Genomic DNA, 19472 nt, shown 5'->3' with positions numbered 1-19472 from the left:
CCCTGATGTGACAGGCTTCAGAATTTTCGGTGACACTGTTTGAAAACCTCAGAATGGATATTCAACAAACCCACACATGTTATTAACTAATTAAGAGATTTAAAATAATCACCCACGTTGATCAAAAACAACTTACATATTTGAGGTGATTTTTGAAATTTACATTTGTGGATGTGAAACTCTCCTAAATAATAAATATAAATTCATCTCTTTGAATTCGAATAGTAATAATATTTTTCCCTTCAGTGTTGATTTTATATCTTGTGTTGCACAGTATGTAGTTTTTAAGTTCTTTCCAAAATAAACTGCTATATGAGAAACAATAAAACACATTAGTTTACACTTTCAGGATCACTTTTACAGAAGGTGCATTTGTTTTGATGTCAAGGAATATATGTGTCAGGTGGGCATTTGTCATGTAATATTTTTAAATGTAATTATCTGATTTTATTGGTGACACAAAATTTAAAACGAATGAGCCACGCCTTGTGCCAATTAATATCTATAAAAAGTAGCACTCCAGAAAAATATCGAAAAATATCGACCCCGATAAAGAAAAACTCCTTGAATAATAAATATAAATTCATCTCTTTGAATTCAATTTAAATTTATGGATTTTAAAATGAAAATCAAATAACCGCTATTTTTTTTTGTTTGTTTTGTTTTTAATATTCTTTTCTGAATGTAAAATCAAATGACCAAACATACACTGTATATGAGATGGAAATATTTCAGTGCCACTTTAACGGTGAGTGACGACAAATGTGTGCGCCCGAGGAGGAAGCGGCTGCTCCGACACAAAGTGCCCTCCCCTCTAATAAAGTATGTTGGAGCAGGTCAGTGCGGGAGGTTGTGCGTTTATGTCGAATAATAAATAAGTTCCGTGTCATTTTCGCAGCTTAAACCAGACGTGTCCCTCGCTAAAGGACAAACTAGCCCAGTTTCCTGTCCATACCCATGGCTTACACGCAGCTTTTTAAAGCGCTGCACAGAAGCCTGCAGCGCGCAGCAGCGACGCGTCTCTCCGTGCAGACGTGCAAGCTGACACAAATCAGCCTGCTCGTCCACACGCACAGGAACGTGTCCACGGTGTCCACACTGAGACTCCACGGAGCAAAAGAGGCTCCGGCGCTCGCCTGCTTTCTCCAAGCACAGAGGCGCGTTTCTCTGGACTCCACGGCGAGAAATAAAAGCCAACCCGAGGACAGAGACAGGTCGATTTCCAAGTATCAAAGCGGGAGCCCAAAGCCTTCAGCTGCACAAAAAGGTAAACAAGGCAGAGACATGCGAGTGATTTCAGTCCTTCCTCTGCTGTCAGGAACCACACAGTAAGATGTTTTCTGCACTGGCCGCACCGTCAAATACTATTTAGTATAATATATTAAAACTGATGTGCAAATAGCAGAAGTTTTCCTCATTATTTAATTTGGACATTATTTGTCCCACATACCAATCTGTCCTGTAACATTTGTCAAAATCTTGTGCCAGTCTCTTTAATTCAGCAGCATATTCAGCCACAGATTCAGTGGTTCTTCTCATGCATGGATCAGATTTAAACATTTGAACAACTTCACTTGGTTAAAGTGGGTCTTTAATAAAGTTACCAAGTCTTTTACTCCATGTTTTGCAGTTTTTGTCTTCGCTGGTTTCTCATCAAAAACTGTGAGGTTGTGCACCCACGACACTGAGTAATATGTTCCATTATCTCACACTATTCCTTCCATGCTTGCACTTTTGAGTCAAATGGTTGGATCCAGTTGTTGCCTTCTTTCCCCTTTCCACCAAATCCCACCTGGAGTCCAGTCGCCCAGTTACACAGTGGGCAGGGAGCACGTCACAAAACGTCAAAAAAGTTTCATCACCGTCGCCAGTATGACGTTGTAATCCAGGCACATTCGAGAAAGACCCATGACGTCCAAAATAGCTGTGTGGATTTTTACTTGCACACGATAGACAGCATCAGCCACAACATTATGACCACAGACAGGAGAAGTAATTAATATCTATCATCTTGTGGCATTTCAGTGTTCTGCTGGGAAACTTTTGGACCTTGCATTCACTCATTCATGTGGATGTTACTTAGACATGTAGAAGCCACCCCATATTATTGACACTCCTTGATGGTAGCAGCCATCCCCAGTAGGATGCAGCTTGACACAGACACACAAACAGTTTACTTCAACAAAAAACAAAACAAAACAGTCGACTGTCATCTTCGTGTCTTCCAGTGAAAGCTGCCGGCAGAGACTTCACCTACCTGATAGTCGTACTCATCGGACTGGGAGTGACAGGTGAACCAAGCATCAAGATTTCACCACTTTCCATGACATTTTTTTTCCCAGTTCAGACAGCAAACAGTGGTACTGATCCATCCTGTTGTGCGTATTTTAGGTGGGCTGTTGTATGTGGTGTTCCAGGAGCTGTTTTCTTCCTCAAGTCCAAATAAAGTCTATGGAAAAGCCTTTGACAAAGTCAAGACGCACCCAGAGGTAAGTGTGAGATTATAGACGGACAAAGCTAAACAGTATCTCCTTACTGAACAATAGGATGGACAGTTTATTTCAGTTCAAGTGTCACTGTGAAAATTGCAGGTGATCGGTGCGTTTGGAGAACCGGTCAAGTGTTATGGAGAGACCACACGTCGAGGAAGAAGACAGCAAGTCAGGTGGGGTTTGCATACTCTTTAAAACAACCTCTGAAGTGTTAATAAATTAAGAGCAATGAAGAAAAGTGACAAGGTATTGTAGTGTTTTAGTGTTTGTTTGTGTGTTTCCACCCTAGTCATCTGGAGTACCTGAAGGACGGACTGAAGCACATGCGACTGAAGTTTTACATCGAAGGATCGGAGCCAGGTCTTAAAGGAACGGTGCACACAGAATCAAAAGAGGTTGGTATTTATTCAAAACGCAAAGATGCGAAGTTGATGTGACGTACTGAAACCCAGAAAAAAATAGCTTAGTTTAGTCGAACATCTGACAAATCATACGGGAATGGACACAATGAACATAAATAACACAAAATAAAAAATAAAATAAACATAAACTGACTATTCCATGTTCTACGTACTCGAAAAGAAGTGGGAGGAAGTATATAAACTTATTTTATCCCACCCATTCTTAATAGATCAGTATGTATTCCTCACTTCCTGACAGCACAATAATAATAACAAATAAAATTAATAAAAATTGGGTGTGTTTAATCCCAATTCCACATTTTTGTATATTCAAACTATATGCAAAGTGCTGTTATTAATTTGTAACGGCATATGCTTGTGTAGGGTTAAATAACAAAATATTTTATTATTATTATCTGCCAAGTTGTGACTACATTTAATCATGCATCTTCCTTGTTATTTTACAGAATCCTGAAACTGGAAAATATGAGTTTCAGTACATATTTGTGGACATAGACACGTACCCCAGACGGAGCATCATTGTGGAAGACAACAGATAAGACGGACACTGGCTCAGCATTATGGAAATATGTGATTTAGTTTTGTGTTTGTGGACAAAAAAATCAAAAGATTTCAACTTCACTTTCATTTTCTTTTCGAAGTTGTTATGTGAAACATAAACAATTATGGTTGTTCTGACACTGTACTGTTCTACGGGATAATTTGACTCTTGTGTACCACTGATTTACAAATCATTTACATGTGGTTTGGTTTTATTTGTTGCAGTATTTTGACCACAGGGCAATGCTTTAAAGTTGTAATAAATGACCCTTTTCACAGGGACAGAAAGAGAACCAAAAAAAAAAACACATCTCCTTTTTTTCCCACAACAATTCAATGTGACATCATTGCAAACCTGAAGTCATTTTAGCAAATATTTTAGGCTCAGAAGGTATTATTCTTAATATTGTATTAATATTATATTAAAATATTCTTAATTTACAGACTCGAACATATTGCAAATTGCTGACTTTATATCCACTATTTATATTAATTAAGACTTTTTTTTCCTTCTACTATGTATTTAGTGACTTTTTATAAGTGGTAGATTGCATTGTGAATCAGTGACCACTAGATGGAGGCAAAGAATTGAAATTGGAATATATATATATATATTTTTTTTTCACATTATTTTAATTTCGTGTAGGTTCAATGAAGAGACCAATAGTTAATATTCTTAAATTCTTAATATTTAATTTATAAGAATTAACAGTTTTCTAGGGATAATGAATATATTTTGTATGTGTATTTTATTTTTTACGCATATATCATACAAGTGCTGCTGCAAATAACCTATTTTGTTTTAATTTAATTATTTAAAAAGTGTACTTGTTTGCGGTATTTTCTTTAATGCTGGGGGTTAGACTGTGCTAATCGGTAATTGGTAAAACAAACAACAAAATAAGCACAAAAACAACAACAACAACAAAAAAAAACCTTGAGATCTCGTTTTTTGTGTGCTGCCTGGACGTGAACATCGATCACCATTTTTCGATATTGAGTCCGACTCCGTCCCCACAGCCCCTGAAAGGAAACTTTAACCGATTAATTGGAATAAACTGAGGCCGAGCTGAGGGGGACGCTGTTTACGGGAAGCGTGGGGACGTAAACACCGCCCACCAGTGATGTGTCATGCGCAAAAGAGCCGTCTCCAAGAGCCGATGCTTGGTAGTGTATCAGAAAAGCCGATTCCCGACGAGTGAGAGTCCGCTCCTCACTATTTTTGTCGTTTTGCTTGTTCATCTCTGCTGGCGTGATGACAGAGGGCAGAAGTTTGTTTTTGTGGCCATGCAGTGTGGTCAGTCACATGTGAGGACTTGGATCATACCATTATGGGAAAGCAGAGAGGAGGGAGGGCAATGTGGCTGACTTGAGTTACAAATTACACAATACCAACATTTCTGCCAAAGTTTAAGCCATCGTTGTTGAAAGTGAAGCAGGAAGTAGAAACATAAATTAACCCAATTGGCAAATAAGACTTGGTGGTTTGGTGTCGTTACAGAGCGAGTCAGACTCATGACATTTATACCGCTTGTTTACTAAGTTCGGTTCCGTTTTTGCTTGTGTGGATTTTATTTCAGTGTTTTGTTAATTTGGTTGCACAATTTTAGTTTTATTGAAATGTTAAACACAATTAAGAATGCCTTTGTGACAGAATAACTGCATAAAATAAGACATTAATTGGGCTTCTCATGAAACCATCGAATGAAAAAGGGTAGTTGTTGCTGTGGAGATGGGCGAATGATGATGCCTTGTGAAGCCTCTGGGGCTTCTTCCTGGTTGTACTGAACAAAGATTTGAAGCTTCGAAGCCTTGAAGACAGACACTAATATTGGCCCAGCTGCAAATGTAGCAGCCACGAACTTCCAGATGATTCACACTTCAGCCAAGTCACTGTGTTGTTTTTATGTCTATTACTTGAAATATGGTTTAGATGTGAAATATTTTTGCCGTGAAGTGAGACGATAAGTATTTCAACATCAGTGTTTTGGAAATATGACTGTAGGTTTCATCGGAAATGATAATAAGGACATCTCTGGAGTTTGATAATATACCTTTTCCTGATTGTCATTTAAGAGAACATGGTTTTAAAGTAACACACGGCGTGAAAAGATTCAAATTAAACACAGTAGAGGTACTTTTTCTGCTTGCTTATGGCAGTGTGGGAATAAAATGTGCATGAGAAAATTGCACTGGTGGGATGTGTTTGTGGTTGTGCAACACTTTGTGTGACGTATGAAGATTCAGACGTCATCGACCATGTGACCAAAGAGATATGACGCAAGCCTTGACGACGTTTCGAACCAGTGTGCTTCAGTAACGTGAAACTTTCAGCTTTCAGAGCCTCGGTGTCTCTAAGAGCCTGTTCGAGAGCCGATTCTTATTTGGGAGCCGCGACAAAAGAGCCGACTCTCAGAAAAAGGAGGCGAACTTCCCATCGCTACCGCCCACTGTGAAACCCACGAAGGCGGCTCTGCACACAGTGATGAGCTAAGTCAGTGAGGGCTGGCTAAAAACTCTGTGGGACTACTTTAGTTGTTTCCTCAGCCTTAAGCCGGAATAACCAGCTAATGACACTGTTTAAAACGCCAGGAAGGTCCGCGCGTAAAGCAGCTTAAAACCACGCAAAGGTAAAAGAAGAGGACGGCCCTTCGCCGCCGCCGCTGCTGTTGTGTTGTTGTGTTGTGTTGTGTTGTTGTTGTTGTGGCCTACCTTACCTTACCTTACCTTACTACGCGGTGGCCTAGCTAAACTAGCCGTGGCCTCCTCTTGGTTCCTGGGGGGGCTCCACTCATAACATCACATCCCCCCGTAAACGAAGTGAGTTCACCGCTTTGCCCTTTTTTTTTTGTTCGCTTTGGCTGAAATAGGAAGAAGGAGAATTAAGAGTTTAACGGAGGAGCCTGTCGAGCTAAACCTGCCATCTGTTTTAAGTTACGCACAGTGCCACAGTGCTGCTCCTGGTTTCTCATAGGTAGAAGGAAGTTGAATTATGACCTTTGTTAATAACGCGTTTAAATCCCCTTCCCAAAAAGAAATGGAGCGAAGGTGGCTTAAAGTGATTACAGTTGTTAATATTTTCTAGGAAAAGTCGTGGTTTAGTCCTGGAATCCGCCATGAGACTCTCCTCTCAGTGACTGGCATCTCATTAAAATGGAGCTGTACTGGTACATGTGAGTACAAATATTTCTTTTTTAAAGTAGAATTTAAAGCCTCCCCCTCTCTCTTTGCCTTTTTTTTTAATTTTTTATTTTTTTTACAGCTATTTATTTTACGCTAATAAATCTTTTTTGCCCAAACCACTTACACCGGTTTTATAGTCGCAGCAGTTATTTACCAATTTCAGCAATTTTAATTACCACCACACACAGTGCACATATGAGTGAACTATATATATATAAAAAAAAGGAAAGTATATTGTAAATAAGATATAGATATATTAGGGGTAGGTCTTCACGATACGATATGTATCACGATACTTGAGTCACCCCCCCTTATTGCGATATTACGATATTGCGATATATTGCAATATCCTGCATAGTTCACTGAGACATTTTAAATGCAGCTTAAAATAAAAGTTGTACATATGTACAGCAGATGTGATGTCAGTGATAATTCATCGGACAAATTGAGTCAAAAAACTATATTAATTTCCAATTTATTGCTTGATTTTGTATCGGAAGACAAAGTATCGCGATATATTGCCATATCGATATTTTTTTTTTGTATATGTACACAAACACTGCACTTGTTCACTTATTTTAATTCATTTTCATTTTTAATTCTTGTATATTATGTATATGGAATATCTTTTTTATTGTTTATTTTAATTTTTTTTGTTATACATTATATATGGTGTGGCTGTACCTATTCCTGTGAATTTTATTATTATTATTTTTTTGTATATTTTCTTGTGAAATTTTGAGCTACTGCAACAAGGTAATTTCCCATGAATAATAATAATGTCTCACATCTGTTTTCCAGAGTCGTCATCATATTCATCATTGTGAAGATATTCTTCTATGTTTGCTGGTACCGGTCAAGACAGAGGCAGCTAGCAGCATACCTGAGCAACCCACGCAACGCTCAGATAGTCATCGTTGGAGGACGGGCCTACCTTCACCAGACGTGCGAGAGGCAGAGTGTAAGTGCGGGGCCCCACTTACGCGCAAACATGTCCTGTTTTGTAAATGCATAATCCAGCTCCTGCTGCCGAAGGTGGTTTTTTTGGGCCTCCTTTCGACTCCCGGGCCCAAGTATGCACACGTTCGAGGGCTTTTGTAATAAAGGGACTCTCTTTACGTGGGCTCGGGCATGGCACACTTGAGTAAGAGGAGCGAGAAAAGACACGAACAAATAAGGTCACGGTTGTGTTACATATTTTTTTTTTTTTTTTTTGCAGGGGAGTTGTCTGCTCTCTCTCTCTCTTGAAAAGGCATGCGGTTTCCAGCCACTCACTTTTACTTTGATGGGCTACGTTTCACTTTTACGGTGACGTTCCAAGCGAGTTCTCGGCTGTGCCAAATACGCGCACGTTTGTGGTTTTGCGTGTACTTCTTGTGTCGTTTTTGTCTGTCGAGCTTGCTTGTCAGAAGGCTGGTTGTGCGGGTCTTTGTGCGCGCGTAACATCTTGTGAAAATTTTTACCTGTTGGGACTTTTTCTTGTTCAAATATTGTCGGAACAGAAGCTCAGACGCCAAGAGTAGACTTAATTCACAAAGGGGCAATGCAGGCTCCTTCGAAGACCCCATTTCACTCATCTTTTTCCCGTTTATCTTTTAATAAGACGTGAGGAAAAAAGGAGAAGAAGAAGTGGCATCTAGCAATATTCAATATCCTTGGGAATTATGTGGACTGTTTGGGCTGCTTTTCATGACCTTCACGAGTGGCTTTTGGTTTGGTTTTTGACATTTTGTTCAGACAACATTCATCTCGAAACTTCTATTTTACCGTCCCCCTTCAAATGTCATTGTTTTGCATGTTTTTGTGCTGTATTTTTAGATAAGTAATGCCTTTCTCTAACATTAGTTTATACAGATTCTTCTCTGTGGGCTGCACCACAGGTTTAGACATCGCATTTGTGCCCCCCCCCCCACCCCCCCCAGGGCCTTTCAGCTTTACTGCCTCTCTAAAACACCTGGAATCAATCTCTACGATTCAAAACATTTCCAATGAATTATACGAAACAGGTTTTCTCTGACTCCTTTCCAACCCCTGCCCACACCATCCACTCCCCTTTTCCGAAGATGCTGCATCAATAACACATTTTCGTGGCTGTAAATCGTGTAAATAGAAAATCTGCACCAAACAATTGGGCCGTTCATTTCCCCCCCCCTTTTGTCAGTTTTGTCGAGTTAATTTTTTCTTTGTTTCAGCTGCATGTAAGAGGCAGAGAAAACGATATTTTTAGCTTTGTTTGGAATACTTGTGAAACAGGAAATGCCCCATTTGTCAAAAAAAAAAAAAAAAAAAAATGATGCTGTTGAAACTGAGACATGCCTGGGCTTTTTGGCCTTGGGTTTCCCCCCCTTAGACTGGTTGCGCTATCTGAACTGTTTGTTTAATTTTAGAGAACACACGGTCCAGCCTCGCAGACATAGGCTGGTCCGGCTCGTCGTCTCGGAAACCCTCCTACCTCCTTGAACTCGTCTGCCTCCTTTTTTTTGATATTAATCTCTAATTTGTTTGTTTACACCCACTTCCTTTCACGCACGTTTCTCTCGTCTCTCTTTTTTTTTTTCCTGCTCCTCTTTGTCTTTTCCTCTCCTCCCTCGTTCCGTCTACCGTCTCGGGTGTATAACGTTCCCTGTTTAGATTTTAATGGAATGTGCGGCGGCGGGGGAGGCCCCGTGGACATCCATAACCCGGTACCCTGAAAGTTTTCTGGAGTAGTCGACTCAGGTCCTGGGCCTGAATGATGTAGTATCACTAAACCTCTTGGACTTGTTCACCGCTGCCTCTGTAGCTGTGACAAAAAATCCCTGGAGAGAGAAGGAAGTGATGAATAGTTTTGTAGATCCCAAGGATTTGTCGTAGTTGGTGTTGGTTTAACGAGTTTTAGGTGGTTGGTATGTATGATAGGCATTGATACAAGGATACAATTTGATATTTATGTATTGTTAAAGTCTAAAAAGTGATTTGTGTGGCGCTCACCTTGAACTCGTCCTGGTCTATCTGTGCCGCATCATTCCTCATCGTTTCCCATCACAACAGGATGGTTGTTCTGAACTAATTACGAGGTCTTAATTTAGTCTGTCGTGTTATGTGCTTCTTCTTCTGATATGTTGAGTTTATGGGAAGAGCTTGTTTAACTCGTTTTCGACTATTTTCGGTTTTACTTTTATATTTCAACTTTAAAAAACGGGTTACGTTGCCTTTTCTGGTGTCATTCTTTTCAGCTTAACCTCGTATTTTTTTTTAATTTTGACAAACTGTATTAACACATTGGACCTAAAACCTCACTAAAACCATAAAAACCAAGTAGAGAAAGTTAGATTTGTAACTTTGAAAGCCACAAAGATGTTTAGAATGCAAATCTTAAGTGTAAATTTCAAAAGCTTATGTTTAAATTTAGCAAACGACAAAGCTTTTTATAATTATTTACATTATAATGCATATTTACAAAATTATCAGGTGTAACAATGAGTAATTAACATTATTCAGGAGAAAGTCTAGTTTTATTTGGTCTGTCAACACAATTTAAAAACTGGTTTCTGCAACGGAGATTTAGCGACGCTGCTACGTCGTCCTACGTTGCTCACGTGATTTGAACGCACCGGCGCATCCGTCGACTCCAGAGAGTTAAAGGAGACGAAGGGGATAAAAACCCCCGTCTGCTATCAAGACGAGTAGCAACTCACTCCCTCCACCAGCTGATAAAAATTAACAACACATTGTTATTTCTTTGGAGCGTTTTAGAAAAAATAGACAAGAAGCTTTGTTTAAAACTGCAACGTTTTTCCATCCCTCAGTTCTCAGAGTCGAATCCTGATAAGACCTTTTGCATTCTAGTGTCATGTAAACAACATCTGCCTCGGTATTTTTGTGAAGAACTGCCAGGCATTGTTGCCCCTTGCGTTTTGTGTAAACGACTTTGCAGAGGGATGCGGTGGCCCGACAGGTTCCGGGTGAAAACAGTTCATGCCGGTCGTTCTCCGTGCTGGAAAACACAGGCGGGAGGTTTAACGCGACGCTGCCTCATTATTCTTACTTTGAGAAAATGTGCCCTCGCTTGTTTGCTTTGTGCTGTTTGTTCTTCGGTGTTTGTGGACCTGTTCTCATCAGTCTCGTCCCGAAAGCAAAGAGTTTTAAGGGGTTCTTCAACATTATGGTAGCCGGAGGCGTCTTCAGTGATGTGTACATAAAAACCAGCACAGTTAGAACCTTAATAGTGTTGGCTTTAGCAAATGGTCTCCGTTAAAAAAAAGTACATTTGAACTGCGCGGATTTGCAAAAGTTTATGTCTCTACGCTATAAAAAGTTATGTGCTGGCTCAAAAACTTCAACTTAAAATAACTTAAAAATGTCCACGTAGTTTGATGCAACAAAGTGCATCAAATTGGACAGTTCTTTCAACTTAACTAGTACTGAGTACACGCTACAAGACTTTCTAGCTACGCCATCTCAATTTAGTACATGCAACATGATTTGCCTTAAACAAACTTAACTTTAATTGTGTTAATATAATAATATATAGGACTTTATCATAGATAAACACAGCTGTCCTGGGGCATAGAAGATGCTAACGCTAAGAGCTTTACTGAAAAGTAACGTTAGCCGTACAGAGCTTTAGAGTTAAAAGGATGACAAGGTTATTTATTGTTGGAACTCTTTGGCAGATATCTGTAAAAATATATCTCTGACTGCTTCTCAAATCTGTTGGTTCAGTCAGTCACACAACAGCTCTTCATCTTTTTTTTTTAACTTTTACAATTTAGATGCTGTTATAGTCTATCATTCAAACTAATGCTGCTAATCTCCATGTTCAGCTGTCTCTTTTTGCCGCTCAGTGGCCGTTACCATGGAGACACCGCTAGCTGTGACGTCACACACGCATACCCCTCTATTTATATTCCTTTCACTCTGCTCAAGAATGTTCATGTAAAGTGTCTTATTTTTGTTTGGTACAGTGACTTATTGAAAATGTAATGTTAATTTAACGCGTTGGTTTAAATTAAATTAAGTTATTAACTCATTAGAAAGAACACACACAGCAGACATTTATTTTTTTTTTGTGCAGAAAAAGCTCTAGATTTTGAGCTATTCTTACTCCATGAATGTGTGTATATTTGCTTGTGCGTTTTTTATATGGTTCTGCTTTTTTTTTTTTCTGTCTGTATCATTGACTGTGTGTATTTTCCCTTTAGCAAACGTCCATCTGGCCTAGTTGGTATGGTGTCCAGGATGACCTGTCGATAGAGGAGCCGTCCACAGTCCTGCCCCCGGCCCCGTCCTTCACCCAGCTGGATATGCCCCCACCGTACGAGGCCGTCTCTGGAGGTATTAGCATTAATACGCGATCCTTTCCCTCCTGCTTCTTCATTCATAACTTCCTCTCGGCTCTGTCCTCTCACGTTTTGTCTCTTATGAAAGTCACTTCCTCCTTCCCCGCTTCACAGCCGCCAACAGGCAGGGCTGGATATTCGATTGGTGCGAGGCCTGAACCCGGGGTCCCCCTTTGGATGCGTGCGCTGATAGATTTAATAGTTCAGTGTCAGATTACACCGGTCCACAGCACCGCCGCAGCGCTCAAATCGATGCCTCAAATATGGCCAAGATTGGTTAGCCATAATTATGTAACTGCATTTACATCGATTCTTTCACATCGCGTTGCGAGCGGACTGGCAGGGAAAGTACGCTTTTGTTTCCTGACTGAATATTCTCTCCACCGTCTTTGTGTAAACATAGTTTTTATTCGCTGTGAATCAGAGCGGAGGTCAATGAAAGCAGAAGCTGCGCGGCTCTGGAGTGGAAGTGACTTAGACAGTTATGTGTAACTGAAAAGGAGAAGTTTTTCTTGTTGAGTCGAGTCTGAGAAAATTTGCAGCAGCCTGAACTGACCCTGTGTAGGAAAATCAGGTTCACTGTGCAAGACTACACATCAATGGATGCTGTACAACAGGGTTCTTCAACCTTTTTCAGGCCAAAGAACCCCATGATGGAGAGATTAAGTAGGGACCTCATACCTAATGTATGTGTTCTATATTAAACTCAGCCTAGTGCTTCTTATAAATAACCATTATTAGCATTTTGCTTTCAATATTAAGCTTTTCAAATAATACACCGGTTCAAATATTCATTTTTTAAGACATAAACGTACCTATATATTTCATGCACTGTTAGTTTCTCTTCTGCTAATATTGCGGGGAGCCAGACAGAGTCAGCGTGCAACATGCGGCCTTGTGATTGGCTAAGCAGCGGAAGGGGCGTGGCCTATTGTGTGCAGGAGGCTCAGATTGACAGATCTCGGTGTTGACTGAGGATAACGTCTTCAACCGCCATTTGTCCCTTTAGTGAAATATGTTGAATTCACGTTAACGTGTATTTCAAGAAGTTTCATTTTGTGGGGAATAATTGTGGATAAAATTAAAACAATATATATGTATAAAAAATGTATAATCAACCAAAAGTTTTCCATAAATACAGGATGCAGTCAATAAGAAAAGCTACTCATAGGTATAACATAAAAAAATAAAGCCATTTCAGATCTTTGTAAACCTTGTGAGTAATTTCTGTCCTGTCACTTTACAGTTAGACAAAAATTGCCCGGGTGGGGGCGGGGGCTGAGTGTTTACCTAAATGTGAGCTCGGTTTTTCACACATCGGGTACCAGCCTTCCTGTGGAGTCAGACGTTGAAGATTGTCGCTGATTAAACCTCAACCTCTGCATGTAGCGTGGGTTAATAAGTCGTACCCTGTAGCGCAGCGTTTCACACGACTTCCACAGCTTTCAATGCTAAACCTGCTAGCGCGCTACGATTAGCGGACGACAACTCGGTTCCCAAGGAATGTTTGGCTGTAGCTGTTGGTCTCACGGGGCGTCATGAACCGAGGGAATTTCACACTTAACGTCGTGTGACAAATGCTTCTCGACAGATACAGTTAAACCTCGAGTCTCTTCTTAGTTAAATTAGTTGCTTGAATGCGCACACACACACACACACACACACACACACACACTGTGCTTTGTACTTTTTAAAGTACATGGTGACAGTAACTTAATTATAATTAAACCCTCTGACTTCTTTGTGTCGCAGCGTTTCTTTTCTTTCAGCGGAAACTCGTTTCTGATTTTAGCTGCGATCACTAAGAAGCTCGTAGTCTGAGCATTTTTATTACATGTTCCCATCACACAGTCATTTGATTTTTGGCTTATTTTATTTATCTATTTATTTCTCCCCCTAATCTCTTCGATGACCTTTCTTCTCCGCGTTAAATCTGCTGTAAACTGTGCTCTGAATATTCTCAGCCATGTGACCCGTGCTCTCTTAATGTGGTTTTTGTGAGTTCATTGAGAAGCGCACAAGCGAACCTCGATAAGTCTTTGTTTCCGGTTTCAAACGGTCCTCTGCTACAAATGGCATCTCATTTGATCTGAAGTGCTAGTCCAGGCTGAGAGCAGGATGTGGTTACAAAGGTCGGAAATGATGACAGTTCAGCTGTAATGTGATTAGACGATGTCATTCCTTCCATCCGATACGTTTGCCCAACGTGCACATTACTGGAGCTTTCAGGGCTGAGACATTAAATAAAAACATAAGGGTATAATGAGCACTATAGTTTACTGTTTGGTTTTATTTTTCTGACCATTTAAGTAAAAAAATAAAAAAACAAAACAAATGAGAAGTGATTGTAAAGTACTAAGGAAGTTCTTGACGTCATTATGTCGGATTCAGGTGATTTCCCTTCTCTGCAGATCTTTGGGATCAATATATTTATCTGTTCTTCTCTGTGTTTTCATAATTCAGATGTAGTGTATCGTGTGGGTATCGTTAAGATTTTATCCGACAATGGTGTTAAACCGGTACATTTGAAACGGTGCTTAAAGAATAAAAACACACAAACTTTGTCCACAAATGACGAATATTAATGTTGGGCTCCAGTGTGGGGCACAGTTTGACTCTCGGCAATTAATATGAATATTTAAGGGAAATAATCGTTAATGTCTATAAATAGTTACTACAAGTAGGGGCACCACCTTGTTTCCAGGGAACCAAGAGTCAAATTGCCCAAAAAAAGGCAAGTGACACATGAATCCAGCAAATATCACAGTGTATAATGATAACATCCATTTAAATAATACAAATACAACTAAGGCTAAGAAAGAAATGAACCAATGTAAAATAAATTTCGCAACAATACAGAACAACACAGAGAACATGCCAAAAAAATTACAAGATTTTACAGTACTTTTAATCAACTTTAAGTTTAAGTGTTTCAAAAGCACCTAAACTTTAAACTGTCAACAGTTTTTCTGGCTAATATGAGACTGGGATTCCTCCAGGGATGCTGCTAATTCGACGTGGGGTCTCACAAGCTGTGTAACATAACATTTCCCTGCTTTTAACAAAAATACTATGTGCACGCATCTTCCCTCCCCTGTTGCAGGCACAGTCTGCATCTTTTGGCCTTAGACTTACACTTAGACAGACTTTAATCCACGAGGGAAATTACTTGGTCACAGTAGCTTCGCTTAATTATTATCTAGTAAAATAAAATAAATAGTATAATTTAAAAAAAAAAAATATGCAGAATTAGCATTATGAACAAATATACAGAAGTAGTTGGCAAAATGTTGTCCAAGGTGATTTGGCCAGTTGCATACGTTCACTTCCATCCATGTGGGTGAAACTGATGCTAAGGGGCCAGTGGCGCTAAGGGGGTTAAGCTAATTAAAAAATACAGTGGCACCGAAACCCGAGTTGCTTTTCTGTCTGGTTGCTACAGTTAGCGTCAGCACCGGTGCCGTTATAGTACTGAGAGTGTTGTTGCCCATCACTATTCATATATTGTTGGACTCTGTCACACTTGTGTTTTTATGTTTCACAATCAAGCTCATTTTAGTTCGGGAGCCACATCCAACCCAATTGTGATCTCAAGCATCCTGGACCAGTAACATGACAACATGATAACCTATAAATAATGATAAGTCCTGGTTTTAGTGCTAATAAGGAAACCAGGAGAATCTTAAACATTTACTAAACTAACCTTTAAAAAAAATGTAATTTCTTAAGGAAAAAGCTGAAATTAGGGCTCATTGCTTTCTGCTGTTTAGTCCTGGGTCTCAGTGTTGTCTTCTGTCCACTTCTTTGAGTAAAATAGTGGACAAATTAGAGATTAGAGCAGTTATTTTCATTGGAAATTTGGAAATTTCTATGTAGTTTTTGCAGTTTGCAAATTCATGCTGCTGGTCAGATTAGACCCTCTGGTGGGTCGCTTTTGGCCCACGACCTGAATGTTTGACATCCAAAGTGAGGAAATGTTAAGGACTTAACAATCATTTGGTTTCCAGACTTTAGTTTGACATTGATTCGCTAAGGATCCTCAATAATATATATATATATATATATATATATATGAGCACAATGGATCTACTTGTGAGTTTTAACGAGACAGAAATGCCATCACATGCGTAGTCACTTGACAAAACGTTGGTGATAAGTGTTTCTGTGTTTTAGCCTAACCCACTGACTAAGGTGGAGTTGTCAGAATAATAGAAACATGTCAGTACAACACGATACAATTCAGTATCAATGTCAAATCAATTAGTTGAAACAAATTACCAGAACCTTCGTGAAGAAGAACAATTTATGGCCATTTTTAATCTGGGTTTCATTTTTCTTATATTTTTTGTCTTAACTGCATTGAATGTACTTTGTTTTACTTTTGTTTTATTCTTTTGTGCAAAAGTGTTTCCATTGCACTTTTGCCATATATTTTGTATCGATAAGTCTGAAAAACCACCTCATGAGAGTGTACAAATGTGTTAGCTTTAGATATTTTAGAGGTTTTGCAGGCGTTTCCATTACAGGGTTTTCAGGAATGGAAACGCAGCAATTGTAGAATACGTTGATGCAGCTTGGATGTAAACTGGTTTGTTTTAATGCAGTGTGACCTTTAGCAGGACTTTGTATAAAGCCATAAATCAAGGTCTTATTTTTTATAATCCTGCTGCTATAATGTTGAAGCTCACTTGATTGATTTCCCAAACGGCTGACGTCACCGGTGCACTTTTTCTTCTTCTTCTTCTCTCCTTCCAGAGGACGACCTGAAGCCTCCTCCCTACAGCGAGTGCGCCCAGGGCGACGAGGCCGACGCCGCCCACCCCTCCCATCGCACTCCCCTCATCTCCGACGGAGCGGACTCCATTAGCGTAACCGAAGCCCCGCCCCCGTACACGCTATCGCCCTCTACACAAGTCGGGCAGCAAGACGTCCCCGCGGGCCAGTCCCAGTCCACTTAAGTCAGCCCCTGATGCCAGTTTGCCTTTTCCATGCACTGCCTTCCTACATTCAACCTCAGTGATCAGTGATCGTTGCCAGCCTGACTCTCATCACGTGGGAGCAAACGTTTATTTGGATGTTTGTGTGCGCGTATGTTGAGTTTTTAGAAGTTGTTTTTCTACTTTGTATTGTTTAAAAAAAAAAAAAAAAAAAAAAAAAAAAAGCAGTCATCTGATGAGTTTGCCGATAACAGATGACATCAGGAAGCCTGTGTGCCTCAGTCAGGACCACAGAACCTGCCTCCCAGCGAGAAAGACCATCTTAATACCCTTGACCTCTCTGAGCTCCGAGGTAATCCGTGAGCTGCAGATAAACAAGAAAGACTTTAAGATGTGCTCTGTTTTATGAAGTTGTCCCCCCCCCCCCCCTGCTGCGTGCCCGGGGCCACTTCTTTTCACAAAACAGTCGAGTCATTCTAAAAGCATGATCGGGTAGAGGGGAGGGAGGGAGGGAGGGAGGGAGGGGGGGGGCAAGATGATTCGATGCATGCCGGGGTTTTTGTTCCTGCTACTGTGAAGCATAATACGTGGGACATTCCTTCAACTCTGTAACAACCTGCGATAGGAAATTCATAGTGCTGACAATCTAATTACGTTCGCGGGGGCCTCGCTGTGTACATGTGAATAATGAATAGTTTCTATTCCAACCTGTGTGCTCATTGCTTCATTATTCCCGCACTTGACTGGCATTCGATAATGAATTCTCTCCGCCGATCACCCCGTTATTGGAACTGGATGTGTTTTAATAAATGATGGGTGATTATTTGGCCTGAAAGATCTGAGGAGAAACTCTTCACGGGTTCTGTCTGTTGCTGCTTCCATTAGCTCCAGAAGGCAAACAGCATAAACATAGTTATTTCTTTAAAAAAAGTTGTGGGGATTTGGACAGTTGTGAATGTTATGTCATGAATTGTCATGAAGACGAGCTTGAGCGTTGGGTTGACATAATAATAAATAATGTGTAAACTATCTTGCAAGAATATTTGCAGGGCAATCTGGTTACTGAGAAGAAATTAAGAATCGATTTTTCCTTAACAGTTGTTGCGAATGTGAGACTAACCAAAAATCTTACAAAAAAAACAAACAAAACAGCCTTCGTCCGTCGCAATCCATGTTAATCTGCCACATGTATGATGTTGGTAGACTTCAGACAACTGTGTGTATTTCATTGTGTATTGCTTCGTTTTTTTTTGTCACTGCATTTCAGATAAATCGAAAATAACACTGTAAAAGATCCAAATAATCCATTTTCCATGTAAGCGATGCCTTTTGTCTACGTACAGAGAAAAAAAAAAAAAAATGAATGCTGTATAATTGTATACTGAGCTTTTTGGGGGTGCGGGAAGTGTATAAAATGCGTCTTTATGGTGAATCGGAAGTAAAAGCTCGAAATCCTTTTTGTATTGTGGTGACAAATCGTCAAGTCGTCACTGATGCCTTTACCAAATTGTTCCTGTGCTTTTCCGATCTGACGGATGCGACAGAGAAGCTCCGGAGAACTCAGCATGACCCTGATGGCGACTGACTACTTAAACCTTAGTGTCACGGGCTCCTTCTGTAACCTGCGTCCTGTTACGTGTTCATTCCCACAGTGGTCGACATATCAGATCTCCACTTAGTAGCGTTGTGAGTCGAGGCTAATTTTTATTTTATTATTTGATTTGGGGGGGAGAGAGAAAAAATAAATACATCTTCTGTATTAAACTGTTGTTATATAAAATATCCCAAGTTTGATTTCCTTTCTTTGCGTCGTGTTTGAAGTGGAGCTCATCTTTGTTGGGAATTTTGGATCTGATACCAATTTTGAGGAACTTTCAGGGTGTTGTGAAGGCACCACTGCTCTGCTGTGACAGAACACTGTGAACGCTGGAGTACAGCGCACTCTGCTGAACAAACTATGTGACGACACTTGAGAAATTTATGTAGCACCAATAACAATAGGAATTGTCTCAAAATGTTTTACAAAAAAATGAAGGGACCCATCTGCCTAAGGCCAGCCAGCTAGAAACAGAAAAGAAGAGCAGTAGTATGCAAAAGATTTAGACAGGTGAAAAATGCTGGCAATTAAGAATGCTTTCAAAAATTTAAACGTTTATCTTTTATCAATTAATGCCGTGGTCAGACAAGGAAACTTGTCCAGCAGATGAAAAAACACATAAAGGTTATTTCCCTTCGAAATCTGAAGATGTCCAGCAGAACCATCAGCTCAGAACAGACAGAAACCAGTGGGACCCAGGTTCACCCATCTACTGTCTGGACCAGTCTGGCCAGAAGAGCTGCAGTCAAAAATCCATCCCTCTGACATGGAAACAAGGTCGAGGGACTCAACTATGCACAAAAACATAGGGACTGGGCTCAGAAAAATGGCAGCAGGTGCTCTGGACTGATGAGTCAAAATTTAAAATGTTTGGCTGTAGCTGAAGGCAGTTTGACAGTGGTACAATGTCTGCAGGCAACAGTGAAGCATGGTGGAGGCTCCTTAAAAGTTTGGGGCTACATTTCTGCAAATGGGTTTGG

At 40.1% G+C, this 19472-nt stretch overlaps 2 protein-coding genes across 2 annotated transcripts; both read left to right on the top strand.

Moving 5' to 3' along the window:
- Positions 1-781: 781 nt before the first annotated feature.
- timm21 (translocase of inner mitochondrial membrane 21) lies at positions 782-3895 on the top strand. Its single transcript, XM_047568340.1, has 6 exons — positions 782-1267; positions 2229-2291; positions 2392-2489; positions 2592-2665; positions 2782-2887; positions 3361-3895. The coding sequence occupies exons 1-6, from the start codon at positions 958-960 to the stop codon at positions 3451-3453; spliced, it is 744 nt and encodes a 247-aa protein (XP_047424296.1). The 5' UTR covers positions 782-957; the 3' UTR covers positions 3454-3895.
- A 765-nt stretch (positions 3896-4660) lies between these two features.
- On the top strand, positions 4661-18677 carry si:dkey-118j18.2. Its single transcript, XM_047568378.1, has 5 exons — positions 4661-6084; positions 6540-6627; positions 7439-7598; positions 11821-11953; positions 16714-18677. The coding sequence occupies exons 2-5, from the start codon at positions 6608-6610 to the stop codon at positions 16914-16916; spliced, it is 516 nt and encodes a 171-aa protein (XP_047424334.1). The 5' UTR covers positions 4661-6084; positions 6540-6607; the 3' UTR covers positions 16917-18677.
- The last annotated feature ends 795 nt before the right edge of the window (positions 18678-19472 follow it).

This window comes from Mugil cephalus, chromosome 18, assembly GCF_022458985.1.
Source record: "Mugil cephalus isolate CIBA_MC_2020 chromosome 18, CIBA_Mcephalus_1.1, whole genome shotgun sequence".
Lineage (NCBI taxonomy): Eukaryota > Metazoa > Chordata > Actinopteri > Mugiliformes > Mugilidae > Mugil > Mugil cephalus.
Note: the sequence above shows the minus strand (reverse complement) of the source record. Positions and strands in the feature narration are given on the sequence as shown.

Excerpts from the sequence above, each read along its gene's own strand:
- timm21 (XM_047568340.1), top strand. The coding sequence starts at position 958 with ATGGCTTACACGCAGCTTTTTAAAGCGCTGCACAGAAGCCTGCAGCGC. Across the intron at positions 1,268-2,228 it reads GCCTTCAGCTGCACAAAAAG|TGAAAGCTGCCGGCAGAGAC; the intron begins GTAAACAAGGCA and ends CGTGTCTTCCAG. Across the intron at positions 2,292-2,391 it reads CATCGGACTGGGAGTGACAG|GTGGGCTGTTGTATGTGGTG; the intron begins GTGAACCAAGCA and ends TGCGTATTTTAG.
- si:dkey-118j18.2 (XM_047568378.1), top strand. The coding sequence starts at position 6,608 with ATGGAGCTGTACTGGTACAT. Across the intron at positions 6,628-7,438 it reads ATGGAGCTGTACTGGTACAT|AGTCGTCATCATATTCATCA; the intron begins GTGAGTACAAAT and ends TCTGTTTTCCAG. Across the intron at positions 7,599-11,820 it reads AGACGTGCGAGAGGCAGAGT|CAAACGTCCATCTGGCCTAG; the intron begins GTAAGTGCGGGG and ends TTTTCCCTTTAG.